A 27,888-nucleotide genomic window follows, 5' to 3' on the forward strand; every position below is an offset into this window, starting at 1 on the left:
CAAATGATCAGTACATCAAAAAGTTGAAAAGTTTGAAGTCTCCTATTTTGAAAGTTTAGCCAGGTGCCACAATTTCAGAAGTGGCCCTATGTCCCCAAGAGAGAAAATTAACTTCCTCTCAAAGGTTTCATCTCTATATATACTGTTACTTAATAGCAAAATGTTTTCAGTAATAAGCTCATTATGGTGAAGTAAAGAAACTAGTCAAAGTACAAGTTGGAAGTTTAACCAGAAAAAGATAAAAAAGAAACAAAGAAAGTGAGAGGAGTTTCAAATACCAGGGAAGATGATATGTGAAAAGAAATAAAGCATATCATACAATTCAATAATCACTATTTTAGTAAGAAGGAAAGGACACATAGACACACACACAGACACATACATGCACACACACACACACACACACAGCGGAAAGAGAGAGAGGGAGGGGAGGTAGCAGAATTAAATGTAGTCCTTTATGTAAAAGACATCATAGAGTAACAACTTGAAATAGGTGAGGTTGGAAGACAGCATTGTTGCCTTTATGACATTGATGGCAGAAAGAAAAAAATGGGTAAGCAAAAGGACTGTATTGTACTCAATGTTTTCTTTCCAAAAATTTTGTTTTACATTGTTAATTTGTTATGTGATAGATCCATTGTAGCATTTTATCAATATTTCAAATTTGGAAATTAGAAATATCACACACATAGTTAGTTACCTTTGGTTAAAACAAAACAAAAACCTATTTTATAAAATGTTATCTTGTGAGAAATTATTTCAAATAACCTTCTTCTCTTCACATATTTTCATTTACAGATGTCAATGACATAGGAATTTGTTGCCTCATGGTTGTCTTATATGATTATATTTGTATTATTTTATTATTGACATCATCATCTGAAAAAGCACAGCTCAGAAAAGATAAATATTGCCATTGTATACCAAGATTATTAATTATAAAAATAGCTTTGACTCTGTAAGTGTTAAGTGTGGTTCCAATTATAATGTAAGTAGTTAGACCAATTTCTCAATAGCTAGAAGCTGTTTTTTGTTCATTTATTTGTTTTGCTTTGTTTTGTTGTTTTGTTTTTTCATTGAAGTGCCACGAAGGTGGAAGTTAGAAAAATACAATGCATGAAAAAGTTAACCATTCAAAGGCTTGGGATGGTATCAGGAAGGCAGAAGCAGGATTTAAATCTTAGAAATCAGAATAACCACAAAAGCAAACCATGATGTAGCTATTAGGGTGACCTTAGTAAATGGATACCCAGAAAATCACTGTACATTAATTTTCTGCATTAGTTTTCTGTAGTATCATGTTTCATGATCTAAATGTCAGACTTCATGAATTCATTTTTTTTTCATCTTTTTAGGACTTTACTTCTGGACTTTAAGTTTCAGTGAGGAAAATTTGTTTCTAGTTTGAAAATCAGCACCATGATCACAGAGAATTGGACTCTAGCACAAGACTTCCTTCTCTTAGGCTTCCCTGGATCTCAGGTCCTCCAGTTTTCTCTTTTCCTCTTCTTTTTGGTGATGTACCTCCTGACCATTGGTGGTAATGTGGCAATCTTGCTATTGGTTAGTACTTCACGCCAGTTACAGACTCCCATGTATTTCTTTCTGAGCAACCTGTCATTCTTAGAGATTTGGTACACAACAGCTGCAGTCCCAAAAGCTCTGGCCATTCTGGTGGGGAAGAGTCAATCCATATCATTTTTAGGGTGTCTTTTTCAAATGTACTTGGTTTTCTCATTAGGTTGCACAGAATACTTCCTCTTGGCAGCCATGGCTTATGACCGCTACCTTGCCATCTGTTTTCCTCTACACTACCAGGCTACTATGAACAGTCTGCTCTCAGCACAGCTGGCTCTTAGCTCCTGGGTTTGTGGTTTCCTGGCCATTTCTGTGCCAGCAGCCCTCATCAGCACATTGTCCTTCTGTGGCACCCATGCTATCAATCATTTCTTCTGTGACATTGCACCCTGGATTGCCCTGGCCTGTACCAGTACACAGGGAGTGGAAACAGTGGCTTTTGTGATTGCATTTGTGGTTATCCTGAGTTCATGTCTCATTACTTTGATATCTTATGCCTATATCATCAGAACCATTCTGAGGATCCCTTCAGCCAGTGGTCGCAGAAAAGCTTTCTCCACCTGTTCCTCCCACCTCACTGTGGTACTCATCTGGTATGGATCTACAATTTTCCTCCATGTTCGAACATCCATCAAAGATAATTTACAACTGACTAAAGCGGTTCATGTCCTGAATACAGTGGTGACTCCAGCTTTAAATCCCTTCATTTATACTCTTCGTAACAAGGAGGTCAGAGAAATTCTAGAGAAGAAATGGAAGAGAAAGTGAACATTCTGGAATAGCATGGACATATTGCATATAGTCCCCATCACTTATACAGGGAAGTCTACTTTTGTAATATATTTTTACCACTTACATGAAAACTTTCATAAAGTTGTGTTTCTGAGATATAAGATTTGAAGTGTTAGAAATGTTTTAATGAAAGTATAGCATAAATCAAAATGTAAGTCTATTCCAAAACATAATTTTCATGAAATAAACTAAAATACTTATGAATTGGAAACTGATAACCACAATGTATATCATTAATTTCACAATGATTGGAAAAGAAGAAGCCAAAATATTTTTGCCAAAATGCAGATAAACAGGTGCATGTAAACTTACAAAATACATGAGTAGAAATTCTCTGTGTAATAATATGTAGACATTAAAATAGAAAAAACAAGAGGTTATGATTACTATAAAGTTAATGGATTCAAACAACCAATACTTAAAAATTGAAAGATAATTAATATTTCTAAAAATAAAATCAGTTGATTTTTCTCTACCAATGAAACAGAAGACAGGAATTAATGAAAAGAAATAGATCTATATATTGTTTTGTACAAAACTCGATGCAGAAAAATTCTTAGTCTACCATTGCCATGTCAGTAAATAAATGAAAGGAAACATGAAAACAAAAACAAAAATAAATGTGCAAGTTCCGGTGTGATATAAGTTTACAGAATCCTGAGTTAAGTCTTATTTTCCTGAAGATGGGTACTTCCTTTGGAGGTAGATCTCTTCATTAAGTGCATCTACAATAAGAAAGGGACAATGAAATGTCATATGCCTGTAGCTGAAAGAAATACCATATGCCATTTGTTTTTAGAAACCACTCAGGATGTCATGAGACTAGAGGAACATTAGTGTCAGGAGATTATCTATTAAGTATTCTTTCTTTTTAGACAATCTTTTGGCTTTATTTACTTTTGGAAGAACTGTGTAAGTTACTCCAGTTTTTGTTTAAAATAATCTTTTGGCTTTATTTACTTTCAGAAGAGTTATGCGAGTGACTCCAGTTTTTTGTTGTTGGTTTTTGAGAAATGTTCTGACTGTGGAGTCCAGGCTGGCTTCTCATTGCTTTGGTGCCAATCATGGCTTAATCATTAAATAGGCTACTATTACTAACAATTTTTTTACATGATACCACTTTATACAATGATAATTTAAAGATGTTAAGACAGTTAAACCTTATTAAAGATTTAGTTATCTCAGCAATGAAAATCTAATCATATCCCAGGGCTAATAACTATAAAAGTTTATATATGATATTACATGTATTATATATTATGTATGTACATATATATTTAGTGTATGTATATATAATTATTTTGAGGTTAATGGTTGCCTAGAGATTAACACTTTACTATCTCATTTTAAATTTGTAGAACCCTTCTTTTTGTCTTGTACCCTCATCCTTTTTGACTGTACAGGACATGCAAAAAAATCAAGCCAGTCAAAATTTTAGCGTAGGTGGGAGAGGAACTCATATTCCCCAAGATCTAACTGAGGATTATTATCAGATTATGGTTACTCAAGGAAAAGAAGATGATTTTTTAAATTCAGGACTGTCATTTGATCTCATTTGTAATACTGTTACAACTTACAGATAACAGTAAAAACAACCAAATAATCTGAATATAAAATTGCCAATGTTTCTTTGTTACATTTTGTAGATGATTGAGGGAACAGAAACACATATATATACATTTAATTTGGACACACTTTCATTTATATAACTGTAATAATAAAATTAAATTTTCTTTCCATAAAGAAATAGGAGCCGCCGGGCGTGGTGGCGCAAGCCTTTAGTCCCAGCACTTGGGAGGCAGAGACAGGCGGATTTCTGAGTTCGAGGCCAGCCTGGTCTACAAAGTGAGTTCCAGGACAGCCAGGGCTACACAGAGAAACACTGTCTCGAAAAAACAAACAAAAAAAACAACAACAACAAAAAAAAAAAGAAATAGGAAAAAATATAAAAATGTTCAATTGAGTTTTTTTTTTTTTTATGTCTAATGCTTTGGGTTTCTTTCTCTATTTTTTAGTATCAGTCTTCTATCATATGTGTAGTTGGTAGAAAGTCTTTCTTCATTCTGTAGGTTGGCAATTTGTCTGACAGACAGTATCTTTTAATTTTTTTTTCTTGGTTATTTTATTTATTTACATTTCAAATGTCATCCCCTTTCCCAGTTTCCTCTCCACAAACCTCCTATCCCTTCTCCTTCCCCTGAAGGTTGAGGGTACTCCCCAACCAGCCCACTCACTCCTACCTCTGCACCCTAGCATTTCCCTAGCCTAGGTCATTAAGCCTCTACAGGACCAAGGGGCTTCCTTCCCTTTGATGGCAGATAAGGCAATCTTCTGCTCCATGACCAGCTGGGGCCATGGGTCCCCTTGTGTGTATTCTTTGGTTGGTGGTTTCATACCTGGGAGCTTTGGGGGGTCTGGTTGGTTGAAATTGCTGCTTTTCCTATTGGTTGAGTTTTTTGATGTACAGAAGCTTCTCAGTTTCATGAGGTTCATTAATTGTTAGTCTTTTTGCCTATGTTAATACTAGTCTTTTCAAAAGTCTTTTATTGTACAGGTGAGTACAAGACTATTCCTCATATTTTCTGCTATAGGTTTAATATCTGGCTTTGTTTTTACGGTCTTTGATTCATTTGGAGTTGAGTTTTGTTCAGGCTGCAATATGTGAATTTATTTGGAGTCTTCAACCTATAGTCACCCAGTTTGAACACCACTGTTTCAAGATCCTGTCTTGTTCTCAGTGCATGCTTCTGGATTTTTTTTTTTTAATTAAAAGTCCATTGTCTATAGCTGTGTGAATTCATATCTAGGTCTTAAATTTAACTCCATCAGATGCCAAAAGATCAATGTGTCAATTTTTGTGCCAATATTGTACTGTTTTTATTACTATAACTTTTTAGTAGAACTGGAAATCATAGATAGTGATACCTAACTTAGTTATTTCATTATCCAGAATTGTTTTACCCACCCTGGATTTTGCTTCATATGAAACTGAAAGCTATTTTTATTTTCAATTTATGTGAAGAATTGTGTTGGAATTTTGATGGAGATTAGATTGAATATGTATATTTCATTTAGTTGGATAGACATTAATGTATCTATCATAATTAGCCATTAGGAAAACAAAAATTAAAACTACTATAGATTGTGTCTCACAGGAGTCAAAATATGTGATATCCCAAAATTCAATGATGTGAGATCAGATATTTGTGAGGGTGTAAAGAAAGAAAATCTTTATTCACTATTAGTGAAACAACAGTGATTGATAACTTTTTAGGAACTTTTCCCTTGGAATAAATTGATTAATCACAAATAACAAAAACAGCAACAGCAGAGTAGCAACAGAAGCCAGTACCACCACTACCACTACCACCACAACAGCAACAACAGTTACATGCACAGTAACTCCAACTGTGGTTTTTCTGTTGTTGTTTTTGTTTCTTTGTTTTGTTTTTTTGCTTTGGAAAATGAGCATTTTTAAAGAAATCAAGTGTTTTTTTTTCTTTTAGTTAAATTTATTGTTTTAAAACTTGATCCATGTACATAATGCTTCCTGAACATCCTTACATCTGACTCTTTTCTCTCCCTTTCCTGTCAACAACTCCAGCCACCCACATCTACTACAAGTCCTTCTTTTACATATTGATGCCTTGTTTGTTTTCTCCATGACCCACCGAGATTAACATCAGTGCTGATTCTTTATTTTTTCATTTTTTAATTTGATATTTTCTTCATTTACATTTCAAATGTTATCCCGAAAGTCCTCTATACCCCTCTCTCCCGCCTTGCTCCCCAACCCACCTACTTCTGCTTCCTGGCCCTGGCATTCCCCTGTACTGGAGCATATGATCTTCCCAAGATCAAGGAACTCTCCTCCCATTTGTGGTTTCATTGCATTTCTGATGTAGAATACCTAGCCACAACTATGCTACATTCTGAGTTGAGATGCACTGAATTTTTTTTTTTTTTTTTGGCCTTGCTATTTAGCATTTCACTTTAAAAGTTTGGCTCTCACAATGCAGTGAATGAATTGAACTGTGATGTGAAACATAAATATTTAACTTGTTTAAGCACAAATATAATGGAAATATAAATGCAATGAACAAAATAAAAACAATGTGAAGTATTAGTGGAAGAAATACTGAAACAAAGAATGAGCCTATGAATGCAAAGACAGAGTTATAAAGATCACAGTCAAGCCAGGCACTGGTGACCAGCATGCCTTTAATCCCAGCATAGGCAGGCAGATTTCTGAGTTTGAGGTCAGACTGATCTACAGAGTGAGTTTTAGGACAGTCAGAGCTACACAGAGAAACCCTGTCTAAAAAAAAAAAAAAAAAGAAAGAAAGAAAAGAAAAGCAAAAAAAAATAAATAAAATAGAATAAAAGAAAATAAAAGAAAAAGAAAAAATAAAAAGAAAGAAAGAAAGAAAGAAAGATCACAGTCAAGAAAAAAGAAATTATGACAAACAATGAAGAAAGATTGTAGGCCTTATAATACAGCAACCAAAATTTAGGATCTCAAGTATAGAAGAAAATGTAATCCTCAAAAATTCACGTAAAGAAATAGAGGAAAGTTTTCCATCTCCAAAACCAATACATGTTGATAGAATTTCAAGATTTACATATGTAGTGTTTCTAAATAGTTACAACCATCTATTAGAAAAGGAAATCAAAATACAGCCACCATTTTAAGTGATAAAAATACTTAGAAATAAGTTTAACACAGGAAATAAAGTATATTACAGAAAGTTAAATACATCTGTGAACAAAGAGGAAGGGTCTAGTTAATAAAAATATAGACAGTTTTATATAGAAGAATTGATATAATTCTAATTTCTTTCCATTCAAGACAATATAAAACTTTGATGGAAATTTTACAAGAATTTCAGCAATGTTTTGAGAGAAGTAAAAAAAAAAATAGCATAATATTGCTATAGGAAACAAACACATTCAAAGCAACATTTTATCAGAAGACAAAGTTGGCAGCATCTTCTGTTTTCAAATTATGATAAAATGCTATAACATATACATATATATATACACATATATACATATATGTGTGTGTGTTTCTGATAGAAAAATTGATATATACATATGTAAAAAAAAATCCTTAATCATTAGGGAAATGCAAATCAAAACAACCCTGAGATTCCACCTCACACCAGTCAGAATGGCTAAGATCAAAAATTCAGGTGTCAGCAGATGCTGGCGAGGATGTGGAGAAAGAGGAGCACTCCTCTATTGTTGGTGGGATTGCAAGCTTGTACAACCACTCTGGAAATCAGTCTGGCGGTTCCTTAGAAAATTGGACATAGAACTACCGGAGGATCCAGCAATACCTCTCCTGGGCATATATCCAGAAGATGTCCCAACCGGTAAGAAGGACACATGCTCCACTATGTTCATAGCAGCCTTATTTATAATAGCCAGAAGCTGGAAAGAACCCAGAAGTCCCTCAACAGAGGAATGGATACAGAAAATGTGGTACATTTACACAATGGAGTACTACTCAGCTATTAAAAAGAATGAATGTATGAAATTCCTAGGCAAATAGATGGACCTGGAGGGCATCATCCTGAGTGAGGTAACACAATCACAAAGGAACTCACACAATATGTACTCACTGATAAGTGGATATTAGCCCAAAACTTAGGATACCCAAGTTATATAATACAATCTGCTAAACACATGAAACTGAAGAAGAATGAAGACCAAAGTGGGGTCACTGTACCCCTTCTTAGAATTGGGAACAAAACATCCATGGAAGGAGTTACAGAAACAAAGATTGGAGCTGTGATGAAAGGATGGACCATCTAGAGACTGCCATACCCAGGGATCCATCCCATAATCAGCTTCCAAATGCTGACACCATTGCATACACTAGCAAGATTTTGCTGAAAGGACCCTGATACAGCTGTCTCTTGTGAGACTATGCCGGGGCCTAGCAAACACAGAAGTGGATGCTCACAGTCAGCTAGTGGATGGATCACAGGGCTCCCAATGGAGGAGCTGGAGAAAGTACCCAAGGAGCTAAAGGAACCTGCAACCCTATAGGTGGTACAACATTATGAACTAACCAGTACCCCGGAGCTCTTGACTCTAGCTGCATATGTATCAAAAGATGGCCTAGTCGGCCATCACTGGAAAGAGAGGTCCATTGGACACACAAACTTTATATGCCCCAGTACAGGGGAACGCCAGGGCCAAAAAGAAAAAAAAATGGGAATGGGTGGGTAGGGAAATGGGGGAAAGGAGGGAGGGTATGGGGAACTTTTGGGATAGCATTGGAAATGTAATTGAGGAAAATACGTAATAAAATATATTAAAAAAAAAAAAAACAGAGACCTAAATCTCAGATCACATGTTTTCAGATAAATTATAAAAGCAAAAAGTTCAGGGCATTTGTGATGTCAGAAGCTATACCAATAAAGTTTAAACAACATGATTGCCAAAGCATAAATTGAACAAGGACAACTTCAGTGAACAAACTAAAGTGGACCGGGGAAATACTAGTGGACCACAACCCTACACAAAGAACTACAAGCTAATTAGGAATGTTCCATGAGGAGAAATAATCTTCCCCAGAGAAGAACATACAAATTGGTTATTCACGAGCAATGGTCAACCCTAAAGAGAGAAACACAATTAAAATTCTAGTTGTATTTATGTATAAGGAAGTTAAACATATGACCTTAAGTATATACATATATCCATGCACAAATATATATGTACGTATAAACATAGATGCAGGTAACAGTTAATGGAAAAATAGGACCTGATTTTATTTTTATTGGGTTTTTCTTTTGGTTATTCTAATTATTTACATTTCAAATGTTATCCCACTTCCTGTTTTCCCTTTTGCAAACCATCTACCCCATGTCCCCTCTACAGTGCTTCTCTAAGGGAGGTCATCCACCCACCCACTCCTGACTCACCTCCCTAGAGGATCTCTGAGATGGACCATCAAGCATAACCAAAAGCCTCCCCCTGCCATTGATACCAGATAAAGCCATCCTCTGCTACATATGCAGCTGGGGCCATGGGTCCTTCCATGTGTACTCTTTGGTTGGTGATTTAGTCCCCAGGAGCTCTGGGGGGTCTAGTTGGTTGATATTGTTGTTCTTTCTCTGGGGTTGCAAACCCTTTCAGCTCCTTCAGTCCTTCCCTTAACTCCTCCATTGAGGTCACAATGCTCCGTCCTATAGTTGGCTCTGAGCATCTGCATCTGTATTTGTCAGGCTTTGACAGAGCTTATCAGGTAACAACTATACCAAGCTTCTGTCAACAAGTACTTCTTGACATGCATTTAAAAGAGAATAAAGAGGAGCAGTTGGCATGGTTTGAAGGGAGGAAAGGGAATGGAGAAATTGTATAATTCCATTAAAGTCTTTCAAATAAAATAAGTAATTAAATGCAGTCAATAGATTTTTTTGTAAAACACCAAAATTTAACAAAGAAAATATAACATTCTTTTAAAATAATTATGCTGAGAAAGTCGATATTTTATTCAGAACAATAGAGTTAGAATCTCATGTAATGCCATTGACAAAACACTAATCAAATGAATTAGTCTGTTATATCAGAAGCAAAACTGTCAAACTGCCACAGGAAAACATAATAAGAATCCTCCATTAGGTTGTCCTATATTCAATTCTAAAAGCATGGTGTGTTAGTATATCAGACTAAGGCTAATATCTTTTGATATTCCTTGAATATCAAAGAAGCCAACAACAGGGTAAAGGAATAGCCCATCTGTTATCAAATTGAATCTAAAACTTAAATGTCTAATAAAGGACTTGTATTCATTATATATAAATAACTAAAACAATGAAGAAGAAAGTAAAAATCCTAAACAGAAATGGACAAATAAATATATATGTATATGTGTATGTGTGTGAGTATGTGCATGTGTATGTATATATTGAATGAGAACATATTCAGGCCCAAGTGCTATGTGACGATTCTTCAAAATGAATAATCATTGAGGAAATGTAAACTAAAACCAGAAAGAGATGTAATCTTCATAGTTGTTACATCATCTATTTTCAGAAAGATGAAAATACCTAGTGCTCAATAGAGCTGGTTAAAGATCTTTTTCTCTCTGACATTGAAAGAATAAACGAGTGTAGCCATCTGGAACATGCTATGGAGTTTACTCAATGTTGAAATTGTATGATAATTTCAAAAAATCAAAGACACAATGAAAATAGAATGATAGCCCAGTACCTTCATGGTGAGTATATATCAAAGATAATAAAGCACCATTACCATTTAAGGTAATGTAGACATCATTAAAATAGATAATGTATAAAACTATGTTTCAAGTAATATTTTATTCAATATTGTGAAATTGTTTTAGAAATTTTGAAGCATGTCTAAATCATAGTGGAAATTTTAAATTAATATAGATTCCATTATACAAAAGTGTGAGTGGTCAGTAAAAAGTTGGAAATAATTAATGATTTTACCTAACGTTATGGTATCCCATGCTTCTCTGATACTGGCAGAGTGAATTTGTTGTCTATAGGGTTGCAGTACTGTTGGTTTATCCAAATCCCGCAGTGCTCATTCAGAATGAATAGTGATGAGCTTAAAATCAACATACTTAAAAACTGGCTCAAGGCAAGTAGTGATTTTCATTAATTAAATAACCTATCTTATTCATATTTTCCCAGATAGTACAGATAGTTGTCTAATTATAATATTATATTATTATAATATATTTATATAAATGACTATAATGTTAACATGCTTTTATCATATAAAATATTCATTTCTTTTATATGTTAAAAATATTTCTGAAACAAATTATGTTTAGAGTCAATAACAGTCATTTGCAATGACATTGAAAACTACATAAAATTCTCAAATCTTGCTCTCATATTTAAAATATAATTTGATTAATATTTATAAATAGCACATTATAAATATTAACCATTCATTTCAGCTAGTGAAGTAGTATGAAATATTTGAGGATAATTAACATTCACTCAGGCATATTTCCTCTGGCATCAATATAGAGTAAATCTGTATGTTAAATTTGAAGATGTATATTCATTTCCATAATGGTTTATAATAATGAAAATGTCAAGTAAAAGATCTTGTTGTGACATTATCATGAGTCTGTCCCAGGAAGTAATGTGTTTGTGGAACACAATCTTAAAGAGCATTGGAAACATGAGCAGAAGTTTTCAATCAATTCGTTTCAGAAAGGCTTTGCACTTAATATTGTCTGTTATATTCAATCGAAGAACTAATATCACCCAATAATTTATAGATCCCTGCTTGACTATATAGAGGCATAAGAAGAGAACTCTTGTATGTTGCCTTAATCTTTGTTTTAGAATTATTATTTCTATATATTATATTTTTACATTTTTTCCTGTGTGGAATTTTTTCCAAATCCATCGTCTTGCATAAGACAGGCAAGATTTCAACTATTGAGTTACTTGCTCATTCTAAGTTCTATTGGTAGAGACAGATAGTCCCAGACAATGTCCACCCATTCACTCCTTGCATCACTGGTAACTCCAATTTCTCTCATTAATTAGGCCACTACTCTATATTCTTGTTAGATAAAAACCAAAGTTACTCCACTTTGTGATTGTTAATGTAGTGTTGACATGTTTTAATTGTCCCTTTGAGATACATTTTACTATGGCACTAAGCAAAGTGGCTCAAGGCACTGTCCCTTGGGCAGGCTGGATTTGAATGAGGACTAGAAGTCTTGATGAGGCATAAAAATGCAGAAACTGATATTCAAGAAAGTGTAGAAAAGATACTTAGATGTGGAATTGAATATGGTTACTGTCTATGTTTTAGTTTTTTTTTTTTTTTAATGTTGATTTAATACAAGCCTCAACCTAACCATCCCAGCCAATCACTGAAGTGAGTATTTGTAAAAGTCTTAACTCTGAAATTGTGGCACAAATAGGGATATTCAAGAGCTAGATAATGCATTTACTTATTAATTCAACCATGGCATAAAACATCACCAGTAGATTGTAATTTAATTCAAAGATTTTAAAAATAAATTTACTTTTATTGGCATTATGATTTTTTCATATAAAATTTTCACAAAACAAGCTGGGGATGTCGCTCACTACCCCAGGATATAATCTTCAAAATCAAAAACAAACAAATAGATAATAGCATGAGACTGGAATTCAAAAGAATGCCCATTGTTGAATACAGTATAAATCATGTAAATATTTGGAAAGCTGCTTTGCAATAACTCGTTAAACTTAGCTTAAATTTTTAATTAGAAAAAAATCTCTCAGATTCAAAAAAGTTTCTGCAAATTTTTTTTCACTTATTTCATGCAAATTCTACTTGCTACAGTGAAGAATATAATCAACTCTGGACTAAAACAGAAACAGGTTAATTATAAATTTTTAAAAAATCTCTTTTTAAAAATATAGAAGAAGATGTTTTTCAAGTGTTGTATATTGTTGAAATTTACAGACAGGCACAACAACCTGAGGTTTCCTGTGGTTTTCAACTGTCCCAAAACCTGAGTCTTAAGTGTCTCTAAGTACAGAGGCCCCTTTAGTATCCAAGCTAAGTTAATTTTAGAGTGACCTAGATGATGAAAATTTAGGGTAAAGGCAAGGCAAGTATGTAGGTATTATCTATCACATTGAACATATTTTATCTTTTTGTTGGGGGTGGGGCAGGGAGAATATGTCAAACTCTGTGGAGCACACTGGCTAAAATATATTTTTCTGGCTGGGCTGGCCTTAAATTTGTTACAATCTTCTGCCCTTATCTTCCTGAGTTCTGAAAGGATAGGTCTTTATCAGCTTGTGAAGATTACCACATTTTATTGTATTTTATATTTATAACTCATATCTTTCCTATCTAGTCAAGATCTTTAGTTCTTATTTTACCAAGGTCACTATAACAATGAGTCATCAGCACTATCTGTGTTAGTAACGCACAATGACAGAAGCTAAGCTAAAGAAAATATCACTTTTTAAGCAATGCCTGAGCACTTTTGATTCAACAGTGCTTACAAGAGAATTGTCTAGAATGAAGATCTCTGATAGAAATCACTCAGAAATAGGAAGATATGAGATAATTTCCTCTATCAGGTTTCAACAAAAGCTCAAAAACTTTATGGGTTTTATGCTTGTAGGACGTTAAGTGGACAGCACTTTGCAAATTTGGCTATGTCCATCATAATGTCAGTGATGTTAATAATATCTGAAGACAGAGATGGAAGAAATTATGCAGGATAACTGAGATCCAGGAATTGTGAATAACTTAACTTTGTTGCATAGATTACCTGTCTTTAGATGTCATGGATCCAGATACTGATGCCATTATGGTGAATGTATGGAATGAGCAATTTTGTTAACTCTATTAACATTACAGATTATTAATTATAAAAAATAAGGGCAATAATAATGTGGGACTTAATTTTACCCTATAATTAAAAACATATTTTGGTGAGTTAAACAAAAATATATCACTATGAAATCAACTATTGTTTTAATGGTCTGTGTTCTTGTGTCCTTAAATACACATAGATTTTAAAATCACCCATCTGGGAAGATCTTGCTGCTATTTCTTCAGTAATCGTTAAAAAATAAGCCTGTTTTAAGCCATCTCTGTGAGTGATTATAGATATTGCATAACTTTATACTTTCTGGTAGATCAATTAATAATGAAAGATTAATCCTGATAGTTAGCTAAATTAATATATTTCTAAAATAAAGAATTTGTAAACCTATTATTAGGCCAAGATGGATAACATAAATGTCTCCACTGAATTAATCCTCAGTGTTGGTATTTGAGATGTTTGTCAAGATAACTTCTTGTAATAGTATCTACACATTAAATCTTCTCTTTCAGAGAAATACTCTTGTGTATCTCTAAGCTATCACTTCTCTTTAGGAATCCAATTGCCACATTCTGAATATATTCTATATCCCACCTTCCTTAACTATTAATTTTAACGTCTCTTTTAACCATTTAACTTTTCTAGTCTCTTCGTTGGATGATCTTCAAAACAAACTTACTTGTGAAGAGAATACTAAATTTATGTGGCCTCAGAGTGAAAAAAGCCAGAAGAAAAAGGACTCTGTGTGCAGGCATGCAGGAAATATGAAGAGCAGTGTCACTGGTAAACATAAGGACACATTTCAGAGAAGATTGAGTGAGGACAGTTATGGCTAAGGGATTAGAGATTCTACAATCAAATTTAATGTGCTATTACTATGCACAATTTTTTTTTATAATTTAATATAGCTTTCATTTTAGGAAATTATTTGTTTGCTGTTTTATAATTCAGTTAACTGCAAAATGGGGACCATCTACTATACACATGGCAATAGAACTCAATACAAAAATATGGTAATTAGTAAGAAATGTGACATTTAAAAATTTGCTCAAAAATGCTTGTCCCTTGTAAGCAGAGTTGATTGAGTTATAAGTTATTGCACAAAATCCTGCTTACTTTCTTTTTTGATTTACCCATTCACTATTTTTAAATATGTTGTAAGAAAAAAGTCTACTGAATATACAAACCAAAATTATTAGCCACTAATTATTACTTACTAATTATTAATTTATTTGTCATTAATAATTACAAATAAAATAAAAGTCCATTTATTAAAATATGGATTTTGAAAATGACATGCATTGCGACTCTGAATAAAAGCAATCTTAATTGTATTTCCATGTATTCCCAGAAAAGGTCTAATATTTTATAGACAGTATTTCATAATCAAAGAAATTCAATGAAGGCTGTCATTTGTATTTAACCAGTGAATACATATTGAGAATTTAAGACAATATTTATGAGGGCTCACCACTCTTCTGCTCTGTGTTTCTATAAGATACATATTTTTAAACTCATAATATTTTCTTTTAATACGTTGGTTATTTCTTTAGATACTTGTCTTTCAAGTTTGCTTAAACTTTTACAATCAATATTTATTTCTTTTCAGTCTGCACAGCATTTGTAATAGAACATATTGCCTATTTTCATTAATTCATTGATAGGCACTTGATTGACTTCATGGACTTTCTACTATGGATATTGTTGCAATGAGCATAAAAGTAAAAAATATATTTTAAACATTCAGATTCAATCTCAGTGAATCTATCTCCAGGAGAAGAAATGTCTGACCAACTAATATTTTACTTTTACTGTATCTTTAAGACTCTCAGGTTATTCTTGAAACCTAACCTGTAATTTATATTTTGACAAAAGAGCATCAATGTTTACTTTTTCCTCATGTTTATTAAGCATAGTTATCATTCTATTTGGTCATAGCTTTATAATATACTATAACACATCTATTTATATCACTGCAGTTTTAATTTCTCTTTATTTGATGATCAGAAATGTAAAACACTTTTCCACATATGTGCTCAACATTCATACAACATTCATATTCCTTCTTTTGTGAAGTTTTATTCCAGATTATAAAAAAAATTACCTGTTTTCTTTTCTTTGAATTTTCTTTCTTTTTTTTTTTGCTTTTTTTTGTTGTTTTGCTTTCTTATGTGTTTAGAATATTAGCTCCTTTTCACAAAGTTATGTCTTGAATGTATTTTTTCCATAAAGTGAGATCTCTGTCCACTTTATTAATTACTTCTACTGCTATGAGTAAGAATTTTAGTTTGGCAGGCTTCTGTATGCTTCTATTGTTGGATACCTATTTAAGAAACCCTTCCTTAGCCTATGTTCAAAAAACAGTTATTCTCTCCTTTTATGCTATGTGATAAGAGTTAAAAAGTCATCGTTGCTTATGCGACTGACAGTTTTTTCAGGGCCGTTTACTGAACAGACCCTTCAACACTGTGTTCTTGACACATCATAGAAAAGCAGTTGGTTCAATACTTGAAGGGTTTATTTTGGGGTTTGTAAGCCTGTTCAATTATCAAATATTGTTTGGTGTTAGAAAAATCAGTCTCAGCTAACACAAAAGGCAAAATTTACAACATGCTAAAACAAAAGTGAGAGAAAAGGGAAATATTGGTAAGGACTGTAAAGATTCATATAGAGAAATTATTTTTAACTTATCTAACGTACTTTTTTGTGGCTACAGTTAATGATAGTAGACCAAATTTGATTTTTAATATTTATACAACAATAATAGTAACTTAGTCAGTAGTAATGTTAATTCAGTTCAATCTTCCCCATGTAGGTTAATATCACATAGTGCAAAGATTAATATGATTATTGCCTTTTAAAATGTTAATTTAAAAAATTAGATTCTTAGAATATTTAAAGTTTAATGAACACACATGTCTATGTATAAATGCATATTACCTAAAAGAATTTTATTAATTTTTCTTTGCTGTAAATTTTGATCAGTAGAAAATCCACTAATGGAACACTGATAACTCCAAAAATAAGTAAAATGATTCTTTAGGTTCTACAAAAAGTAGAATTTCCTGGTGAAAGATGCAGCCCCCTTTTCTGTAGATATCATAGCTCAAGGAACTCATGATTGAGTGAAAAGCATAAAGTAAAATCCAAACAAGACAAATGTCCTTTGCAGAACTATAAAGAAACTATTGACAGCTGTTTGATTATCTATAGGTAGGAAACTACATCATCACATTAAAATAATAATGAAACTCTAACATTAATTAAAATATAAGCAATATTTTTATATTAAGAGGTATCCTTTATTTAACTCTCATGCCCTTGAGGTGATATCTAGTTTAGCCTTTTGGGATGTCTTTTGAATGGCAATAGGACATAAGCAAATAAAACCATCCTCTAGAATACATGGAATGTTATTAGAACACGTAGTGTTCTACGTGTAGTTGCTTCCTTCACTTTGAAGAACGTTTTAAATTCTAATAATATTATAATTAAATTAATTCTATTATAATCAAATATAATTAAATTATAATTTTTCAGGATTTTTAAAGTGGATTACATATTAAACAAAAGTTATATTTGTTCCTTCCATTCTCAACAGTTACAGAAGAAACTATCAGAGTCCTAAATCAGTTCATCAAATAGGGAAATTAAGCCTATAGATCAAGTTTGAGAATCTACAGAAAATTTTTCTCACTTTTGCCTTTATTTAACCATAATAAATAATATAAAATATTTGAAAATATGTGAATCACTGATAAAGTTTTATTGACAAAATTGCAATTCTGGAAAAACTTAATATATTACCTTGTCACAAGCATCATGAAAGCCTTGAATTGTCATCTCTTATTGGCAGTGCATAAAATGCAATTCTATCAAAGTAAATGTACAAAATTTTATTACAAGTATGATGCGAGAGACTTTTTGGAAAGAAGTATTATTGGGCACTGATTATATTTTTTAAGCTCATCCTTTTGTTGACTACCTTGTAGAAACACTGATTAATTCTAAATAGCATATTGTATCAGTTTATTTAGAGTTTGGTAGTAGCAGACTATGAGCTCTTGAAAGTTGTATGTAATAAATACATACATACACATGCACACACATATATGTGTGTGTGTATGTATATATATATGTATATATATACATATATATGTGTGTATATGTATATGAAATAGGATATTCAACAATGTAATTATCTTGAATTTAATGGCAACAATTATTTTACACATTTTATTTGATTTACTAACAATCTGAAAAACTATAAGAAAACAGACATTTGAAGTTTTCTGAGTGTTTGGAGTGCAATACATCTATTTTTTAGGGATTTCAAGAATGTACAAATCAAGATAATGTGTTGAATATATTCCTCTGCGTCATCTTCATTATAGTTGGTCCCATTGGCTTTTATGGATCCTAATATTTTTGCTTCTATATTTGTCAAAGAAAGTCACCTCAACAACATTATTCATCCAACCAAATTATTAGAATATGTGGGTTTTTTTTTATCTTGTTTCTATATTGGTAGACTGTGTGAATGAGAATTCTATTCAGGCAAGTTGCAAGTAAAATGGTGATATTAGAATATTTGATAATATGTATCTTTCTCCTATTTTTAAGCCCACTATTGTCTTCAGTTTATTTAAGTTATTCATGGAAGAAAAGAAATCAAAGAATGGAATCTGGAGAATAGAGGATATTGCCTGGAAATCAGTATCCCATCATAGAGAAACGTATGCTACAAAATTGCTTATCATCAATAGTGAGACGTCATATACCCCAAATTATCACTTGCAATTGTTCACACAGAGAGAAATTTTCTGTCTAATCACTCGTGCATGATGAACTTCAGCATTGTTAGTGAGTTTATGATTCTGGGACTTACTCAAAAGTCTGAACTTCAGGGAATACTTTTCATTGTTTTTCTTTTTATCTACCTTGTGGCTCTTCTTGGTAATATGCTAATTGTTGTTGCCATAATCTATAACACCACCTTGCACACACCCATGTATATTCTCCTTCTGGCTCTGGCAGTGGTGGACATAATCTGCACTACAAGCATCATACCCAAAATGTTGGGAACAATGTTAACATCAAAAAATTCAATTTCATATGGGGGTTGCATGTCCCAGCTCTTCTTTTTTACATGGTCCTTGGGGGCTGAGATGGTGCTCTTCACTACCATGGCCTATGACCGCTATGTGGCCATTTGCTTTCCACTTCGGTATAGTACTATTATGAACCACTATACATGTATAGCCCTGCTTAGCATTGTCATGGCTATTGCAGTAACCAATTCCTGGGTACACACTGGTCTCATTCTGAGGCTGACTTTCTGTGGGCCGAATATAATTGACCACTTCTTCTGCGAAATACCCCCACTGCTTGCTTTGTCTTGTAGTCCTGTAAGAGTCAATGAGGTGATGGTGTATGTTGCTGATATCACCCTGGCTGTGGGAGACTTTACTCTAACCTGCATTTCATATGGATTTATTATTGCTGCTATTCTCCGCATCCGCACAACAGAAGGCAAGAAGAAGGCCTTCTCTACGTGCTCATCGCACCTCATGGTGGTATCCCTTTACTATTCTCCTGTTATCTACACCTATATCCGACCTGCATCCAGCTATACCTTTGATAAAGACAAGGTGGTAGCTGCACTATATACTCTAGTAACTCCTACATTGAACCCAATAGTATATAGCTTCAGGAACAAAGAGATGCAATCAGGAATTAGGAAAGTATTTGCATTTTTAAAAGGTTAATGGTTTCAGAATGGAATACAACCTTACTCCAGTAAAATCATCTTACCTATAAAATCTCAAATTTATATCCTTTCTTTTATAAGTAACTCCACATATAAGTGTGGTATGTAAAATCCACATTCTGTTTTAAAAAGTCACAGGTTTTTGGGGAAATGATGCAGAGTACAATTTATATGTAGCAATGTTAATTACATTTGAATATATAAGCAATATATTCAACTTTGAATAGGGAAACTTCAAATACTTTAAGACATCAACTAAAAGGCTTCCTTTAGTTAACACCAGACACTCATTTACCAATATAGGCAGGCATAAAAATGAACTTTCCATAAAAGATGTATTCAGATTTTGAACTTACAAATGATCTATAAATATTTGGAAAATTTTGAAAGCTATTAAAATTTTATTAAAATATTATAACAAATTTTATTAAAAGTGTTTTTTATATTGTGATTGAAAGCCACATATTTGATATATAAATTAAGTAGAGACTAAAACAAAAAAAAATGTCATGGTGAGAGGCTAGGGATATGGATCAGTAGACAAAAATGTTTGCTGTGGAAAGATTAGAACCTCTGTCCAAATATCCAGCACAGATATAAAATACAGTCATAGCCACATATGCATGTCCTTCCAGTGTTAGTAGCCAAGAACAGGCAAATCCAATCATATAAGCCAAAATATTCAGCTTCAGTCTCAGTGAGAGATTCCAGCCCTATTAATACATGTGCACAAATATACAATGCAAAATCTAATACTTATGTACAGTCTAGTGATATAAAAACACTGAGCAAATGATCATTGGTAGCTTCTGAAGCTGACTGAAGACAGATGATATAAACATCATTACATAAGAGATTTCGGAAATTCATCAACATCTAGATGATGCAGAGTATAATTAATCTATTTCTTTTAAAATATAAATATAAGCATAAAAATAAACAATAAGTCACAAACAATAAGTTCTAGGCATTTTACCAATTAACAACAAAATAATATTCTCTTATGTAACCCCATGCTAATTACTACAAGACAATCTTTTGTAATGATATTTAAGAAGTATTAAGTTTAACTGGATAGGAACCCCTCCTTTTTTTTATAAAACATCTCCATATTAAGTGATATATGTATTTGGAAAAATAGGTTAAAACACTATGGAATAAGTTCTGATCAGTAATTACTCATTGACACTTGTTCACTAATAGGCTTCACTCAATAATTTTCTAAATTATTGCTAAGAAATTTTCTCAATATCAATGTAAAAATGAAACATGGTATTTGTCTTGTGAAGTGAAACCATGATTAAATTGACTTTTGCCAAAAAATAATGACTTGATTATATTTGTTTCAATAATGTGTGTGTGTGTGTGTGTGTTATATAGCACTTGCTGATTCTATTTTATTGTTTGTGTATATGCATATGCTTTAGAGACTGGTCACTCTTCACTGGACCACTAACTAATAAGGGGTCTCTCTCCTTTCAGTAGGCAGTAGTAGCCTGTAGTTCTTCGTCTAGAAGTGAGACTCATGAAATATTCTCTTTTCTACAATAGCAAGGCCATTAATAATGTCATTATAAGTTTATGTTTATGTATCCATTCTAAGAAATAGTATTTTACTGTAGAAGTAGGGGTATAGAGGAGCGTAAATGGGAGTGACTGGATGGAAATATGGTGGGAGGAAGCAATGTAATTCTATTTTAATTAAAAATAACTCCTTGAAAAATTGTGAATTTTTTTCTTTATATGCATAGTTTATATTTTTTGTGAAAATATTATCTTTTTTCTGGAAATATTAAATAAAAGAAATCAAACAAACATGGCTTGGCAATTGATTATTGTGTATGCAGTTCTTTTAACAAATATTTTGTTTATTAATCTTTTATTATTAGAGACAACATTGAAAGTTTGAAGTGCATCTTTTCTGATATCTATGTTTCCCCATAGCCTGGGTACTGTGACACAGATAGTGATGCAATGTGAGGTTTTACATTACTCATTTTAATACTACGAAAAGAAAGTAAATTGACAGCAAAATTATATTCCATATTAAAATACATAGAATTTAAATAATTGACTATTGCATATATAAATCACACTAGTTTACCAAAATGGACTATGTTAATAAACTAAATAAGTGACTTAGTGTACTCAGCCACAAATAGGACATCTGTATCTTATGAATGTCTTCTGCTAAGTAGTCTTTTTCTTTTCTAGTCATATGAAGTTTATTTCAACAGTGGAGTAATTCAAAGCTGTACACGTGGCCTTTGAAAGTTACATACATAATTACTGAGAACAATGATAGGAACTCATAGCTCTTGATATCTAACATCTTTTCTAGACAGCTCAACCAGGTAATTATGGCATTATAATAATTATTGTTGTTGTTGTTGTTGTTGTTGTTGTTGTTGTTGTTGTTGTCACTATTATTTAATGTTCCTTTACAATCCAGCTGCTACTCTACTCCTGGTCCAACCACCAACTGTTGTCCATTCCATAGCTCCTCCCCATCGCCAAGAGGATGTCCTCATACCCCATAGTCTTAGGGATCATCATGAGAGAGTGGGAGATCCTAAGAGTTAATGGTTATGAATGTACCAGTATCTTTGGAACAAGACATTTCTGCTTTATTCATAAACTCACAACAGCTGTGCTTGGTAGAAAGACCTCATCAAGATAGTCATCATTTCAGTGTGGAATGTGTAGAGATGTTTAGCTGAGTAGCCACTGCCAACTTGATGGCTTCTCAAGAAAGGGAAGTTCGTTTTATTTAAAAGTATCAAACTCTATAGGTGAACCACACTATAGTGGATGGCCTCACCCCAATTACTATATGGGCAGTACAAATTGGAATTAAAAGTTTGTTTAAGAAAGAGAAGATATGAAGTTGGGTGAGGGTGGTGTTGGAGTGGGCAGTGGATCTGCGTGAAATAAGGAAAGATGTGGGGGGATAAATACAAGCAAAAGACATTGCCCATGTGTATGAAATTCTCAAAACTTAACTAGTATATATTTAAACTGGGACAAACCAAATAATTTTGTAATTTCTTCTTATTATATGTTATTGATGACTCATTTCACAACTTCTGACATATTTTCATTTAAAGTGTAATCAAACTATTTAGAAGTCTTCTTCATTTTTTCTGAAGTGTTACATTTTTATTTTATTTTTAAAAATTTTATTGGTTATTTTATTTATCTATATTTCAAATGTTATCCCCCTTCCAGATTTCCCCTCTGCAAATCCCTATCCCATTTCCCCTCCCCACTGCTTCTATGAGGGTGCAGTTCCTTGTGACTACTTAATGTTCCACTGTGTGGACATGTATTTTATGGGATTTTATTTAACAAGTTTTTAATTGAGAAACAATTGGCAGTATCCAGTATACTGCTATTAAATCTGTGTGTTAAGTAAACTCATCAATGACTCATTCAGTGTTTTTCCCAGTATATAGCTTTGCTAAAGTAAGCATTAGGTTCTATGACTTTGCAGTTTTTAAATTAATTTTAAAACATAAGTTTCATTTACATAAGAAGTAGAAGCAAGTCCAGAATACCATCTAAAGAGAGCTAAATCCAATCATTATTGATGTGTCTTTAGAAGTAGGTCTCACCACTACTTTCTGGAAGGCACCTTAAAACAATGGCAATTTCTTGTGAGGTTATGGGATATCTAGGGAAACTTAGGAACCAACAACTCCAAGAAAGTTAACCTTACCTGGAGCTGACTTTTCTATTTGTTATCCCATGGTGTCCTAGAGAGGAATTGCCTTCATGTGAAATATAGAGTACCATGGCATAAACTCTAATCATGTATCTATATATTTTAGAAATTTTCTGTATTAGTAGATTTCCATATTGCTTATTAAATTTCTTTAGTTTTAATTTTTTTTTTTTGTATTCTCCCATCTATCCTGCTCTCTGGTCCCATCCTCTTTCACACGTTTTGTTTTATTATTAACCTTTCCTCTGTCATAGCACCTGGGTTGTACCCTCTTTCACTTGAACACCTCACCCCACCATGCCATGGCCCTTACAACTTTTCTGAGTTCTGTTGGTACTCCAATTTAAACATTTTTCTAAAGATTCAAAGATAGTATCTATTAAAAACAGAGAAAGTACAGAGTTTCTTTTCTGTGATTGTTCTAAACTGGATTAAAGTGATTATGACAATCTCAAAATATTTACCCTCAAATTTCATTTTTTATAGTTGATTATATCCTATTGCAGATACACATCACATTTGTATTATCCACTCATCAGCTTAAGGATATCTAGACTGTTTCCATATCCTGGATATTTTGACTGGAGCGCAATGAACATAAGTGAGAAAAATTTCTGTAGCAGAATATAGAGAAAAGTTTCCCTTTCTCATTATTTTCTTTTTAACTTTACCCATTCTAACTACATATGATAAATCTCAAAATAATTTTAATTTGTATTTGTTTGATTGCTAAAGGTGTTGAACATTTAAAAAATCTTCGCCCTTTGTATTTCATCTTTCTGAATGCTCTGTATATTATATGTCCATATGTTGAATTGAACTCCCTCTATTCTTAATGTTCAGTTTTTTTAAGTTCTCTGTATGTTCTACACACAAGCCTTCTGTCAGATAAAGCAATAAAGAATTATTCACATTCTGAAAGCTGCCTTTTCACTCAACTGATAGGGCTGGTACAATGCTGAAGTCTTCATCCCCACTGGCTAGCTTTAATAGCTTCTTTGGAATAAGGTACAGTGAATGCTAAAAGTAGTGATGACACTATATAATAGTCTGGAGTTTGGATCCCAGCACCCATGTAAGAAGTCAGAAATACTGTGAATGTTACTAACTACATCTCTGAGAGATCTACCCAATTGTTCCGGCATATCCATGTTTACATGTACACACTATCCATGCATATAACACACACACACACACACACACACACACACACACATACCCCACAAAGAAATCTAAAAATATAACAATAGTATCAATAGCATTGTGGTAAGTTGTTGAATTCTGTAATATTTCATAACTCTTGGATAATTTTACAAATAACGTTACATGATAAAAGGGCAAAATAAATGCCTGGTAAAATAAGACTGACAGTATGCTAACATTTTATTATTCACCCTACATTAAATTTTCAAAAAAATAATGAGGTTGAGATCATAAAAGATATAAGGCATGTTTAAATTTCAGGTACATGTTAAAAATATTGAACAACAACAAAAAAATTGAACAGAATGTGAATTAAAATGGCAGAAAAGAAATTCCAGAATATATACTTCTATTGAAACCTGACTTTGGAAAATGATATAAAAATTATGTTTCAAAAGCTATGGAAATGTCTGGTATTACATTATATCATTATAGTTAAATACAAAAAGAAAAGCATTGATAGTAGTGGGGAGTTTTACAATAACTTAGTGCTTTTCCCAAACCAGGACACACAGCATGATGTTAAAAACCATGCTAACTATCTTGTAATAACACTGAAAAGAGAGTATAAGACTCAAATGTAGATACTAACATTGTGCTCTCTAGGAAAAAGAAGCAGTATTAGGCAGACATTATTACCCTATATCTTGAAAAGGACATTCATTCAAAGGATATAAAATCATCAGGTCAATGGATCACACCACAAGGGCATGTGTTTCACTATGTTAAAAGAGGCCTTGTTTGTGATATCCGGAAGCTGGAAACAACCCAGATGTCCCACAACAGAATAATGGATACAGAAAATGTGGATCACTTACACAGTGGAATGCTATGCAGCTATTAAAAACAAGGACAACATGAGTTTTGCAGGCAAATAGATGGAACTAGAAAATATCATCCTGAGTGAGGAACCTCAGACCCAAAAAGATGTGAGTAGTATGTACTCATTAATAAGTGGATATTATCCCAAAAAAGTACAGGATAGTGGGGTTACAGTCCATAGAACTCAAAAAGGTTAATAAGCTTAAGGACTCAAGTATTGACATCTCAATTCTACATGAGAGGGAGAAGAAAGCAATCACAGGAGGGGAGAAGGACAAAGGGTCCTGATTCGGGAAGGTGACAGGGAGGGGAAGAGGGTAATGTGATCAGGTATTAGGTGGGGGAAAAGGACTGAAGTCTGGAGGGCCAGCAGAAAGAATGGAGACAGGCAACCTCGTGAGGTAGGAGGTGAGGGGACCCTCCAGAATGTACCAGAGACCTGGGAGATGATAGACTCTCAGGACTCAAAGGGAGGGACCTTAGATGAAATGTCCTACAGTGGAGAGAGGGAACTTATAGAGCCCACCTCCAGCACAAAGATGGCATCAAGTGATTGATGATGTTGCCATCCCACAGTCAAAAACTCTGACCCATAATTGTTCCTGTCTGAAAGAACTGCAGGGACAAAAATGGAGATGAGCCTGAGGAAAAGGAGGCCCAGAGACAAGCTCAAAGTGGAATCCAGCTCGAGGGGACGCCCCAAGGCCTGACAATATTACTTAGGTTATAGAGTGCCCACAAGAAGAGGCCTATCAACTGCTCTCTGAAAGTTCCAACCAGAAGCTGAAGGAGTCAGATGCAGATATTTACACCGAACAAGTAGACAGAAGCTGCTGCCCCTGTGGTTGAATAAGGGAAAAGTTAGAAGAAGCAGAGGAGGAAGGTGACTCTGTAGAAGGACCAGCAGTCTCAATTAACCTGTACCCCTTAAATCTCTCAGAGACTAGACTACCAGCCAGGCACCTTACAGCAACTGATATGAGGCTCCCAACACATATACAGCAGAGGACTGCTGGGTCTGGGTTCAGTCAGAGAAGATACACCTAACCCTTAAGAGACTGGATACCCCAGGGAGTGGGGAAGTCTGGTGAGGTGGGGGTTGGGGGGATTGAAGACATCCTCGTGGAGACCGGGGTTTGGGGAGAGGAGGTATTGGATGTTTAACAGTCAGAGGCTAGACCAGTAGAGGGATAAAATTTGGAGTTTAAAAAAATGGATTAATAAACTTAAAAGTAAAATAAAATCAGCATGTCTAAAAGCTATCTGCAAACATTTATTACAGTGTGTTCATAGAAGTTGACACATGGCTTAAGCCTGAATCTTCATCCTTGTATGGATAAATAAATATGTTACATAATGGTATACTAGTCACCCATAATACTAATCAGTCATGCATAGTAAAGCATATTCATGAGTTTAGCACTTGGGAGACAGAGGCAGGATTTCAAGGTCAACCTTGGGTATAGTAAGTCTGCAGTTACTTTTGTTACATAAGATCATGTCTCAAAATAAATTGTTATTAGAAAAATGAATGAGTTCTTTGAGCTTGGGTGTTGGTTCTGGCGACGAGGCTAAATGCCCAGAGAAGGTCGGGATCATTGGGAAAGATTGCACCGTCTGTGATGCCTCACTCTGGAAAATGAGGAAGAAAATTAAAGTCAACGAGCATACCAAGTACACTTTATTCCTTCTGTGGCAAGACAGAGATGAAGAGATGAGCCATTAGTATCTGGAACTGTTGTTCTTGCAGGAAAACAGTGGTTGGCGGGGCCAGAACCTACAGCACCACTTCTGCAGACACAGTTAAATCTGCCATTAGAAGACTGAAGAGACTGAATGACCATAGAAGCCCTACTGTCTGAGACTAGCCTAGCCTGCAAAAAAATGGGTTAATTTATATAAAAAAGAAGAGCGAGAGGAAGGAAAGAAGGAAGGAAGGAAGGGAGGAAGAAAGAAAGAAAGAAAGAAAGAAAGAAAGAAAGAAAGAAAGAAAGAAAGAAAGAAAGAAAGAAAGAAAGAAAGAAAAACAGGAATGAACCTGGAGGACATAATGTTAGTGAAATAAACTAAGCGCAACGTAATGACAAATACTACATGATAACACTAAATGCAGAGTCTAAAATCTTTTATCTCTAAAAGAGTAGAAAGAGTAGAATGACCTTGGGATAAAGCATTAGTTGTGGATAGAAGTTGAAGAGACATTGGTACAAAGATTCATTCTTTTTTTTTAAATTTCTTTTTGTGACAGGGTTTCTCTGTGTAGTGCTGGCTGTCCTGAACTCACTCTGTAGACCAAGCTGGCCTCAAACTCAGAAATCTGCCTGCCTCTGCCTCCCAAGTGGTGGGATTAAAGGTGTGCACCACCACTGCCCAGCAGAAGATTCATTCTTATAGGTAAAGAATTAGAAAATTCAGGAGCTATATCATAAAACAAAATGACTAGCTACTTATGCTTTAGCCTTTTTTAAAATTCTCAGAAGAGAAATTGTGTTTTCACTACAAAGTATTGACAGTCAAATAATGCATTTTTTACTTTGGTCGATTTAGTCATTCTATAATAATATATGATTAAAAATCCCACCACATAATAACTACATACAATTATGAATGTTACTGCAATAAAAAAGCCATTGATGTTAATCCCAGAAATGCTGT

General features: G+C 33.6%; 2 protein-coding genes across 2 annotated transcripts; both read left to right on the top strand.

Annotated features, from left to right (window-relative positions):
- The first annotated feature begins 428 nt into the window (after window positions 1-428).
- Or6f1 (olfactory receptor family 6 subfamily F member 1) lies at window positions 429-2,392 on the top strand. Its single transcript, XM_021169216.2, has 2 exons — window positions 429-553; window positions 1,356-2,392. Exon 2 carries the CDS (start codon window positions 1,420-1,422, stop codon window positions 2,344-2,346), a length of 927 nt encoding a protein of 308 aa, XP_021024875.1. The 5' UTR covers window positions 429-553; window positions 1,356-1,419; the 3' UTR covers window positions 2,347-2,392.
- Window positions 2,393-18,540: 16,148 nt separating this feature from the next.
- Window positions 18,541-19,482, top strand: Or13g1 (olfactory receptor family 13 subfamily G member 1). Its single transcript, XM_021165924.2, has one exon. The coding sequence runs from the start codon at window positions 18,556-18,558 to the stop codon at window positions 19,480-19,482; it is 927 nt and encodes a 308-aa protein (XP_021021583.1). The 5' UTR covers window positions 18,541-18,555.
- Window positions 19,483-27,888: the final 8,406 nt, after the last annotated feature.

The sequence above is a fragment of the Mus caroli genome, unplaced genomic scaffold, assembly GCF_978045245.1.
Source record: "Mus caroli unplaced genomic scaffold, Mus_caroli_1 scaffold_8, whole genome shotgun sequence".
Classification (NCBI taxonomy): domain Eukaryota; kingdom Metazoa; phylum Chordata; class Mammalia; order Rodentia; family Muridae; genus Mus; species Mus caroli.

Bases quoted from the DNA above. Each gene is read 5' to 3' on its own strand.
- Or6f1 (XM_021169216.2), top strand. From the start codon at position 1,420: ATGATCACAGAGAATTGGACTCTAGCACAAGACTTCCTTCTCTTAGGC.
- Or13g1 (XM_021165924.2), top strand. From the start codon at position 18,556: ATGATGAACTTCAGCATTGTTAGTGAGTTTATGATTCTGGGACTTACT.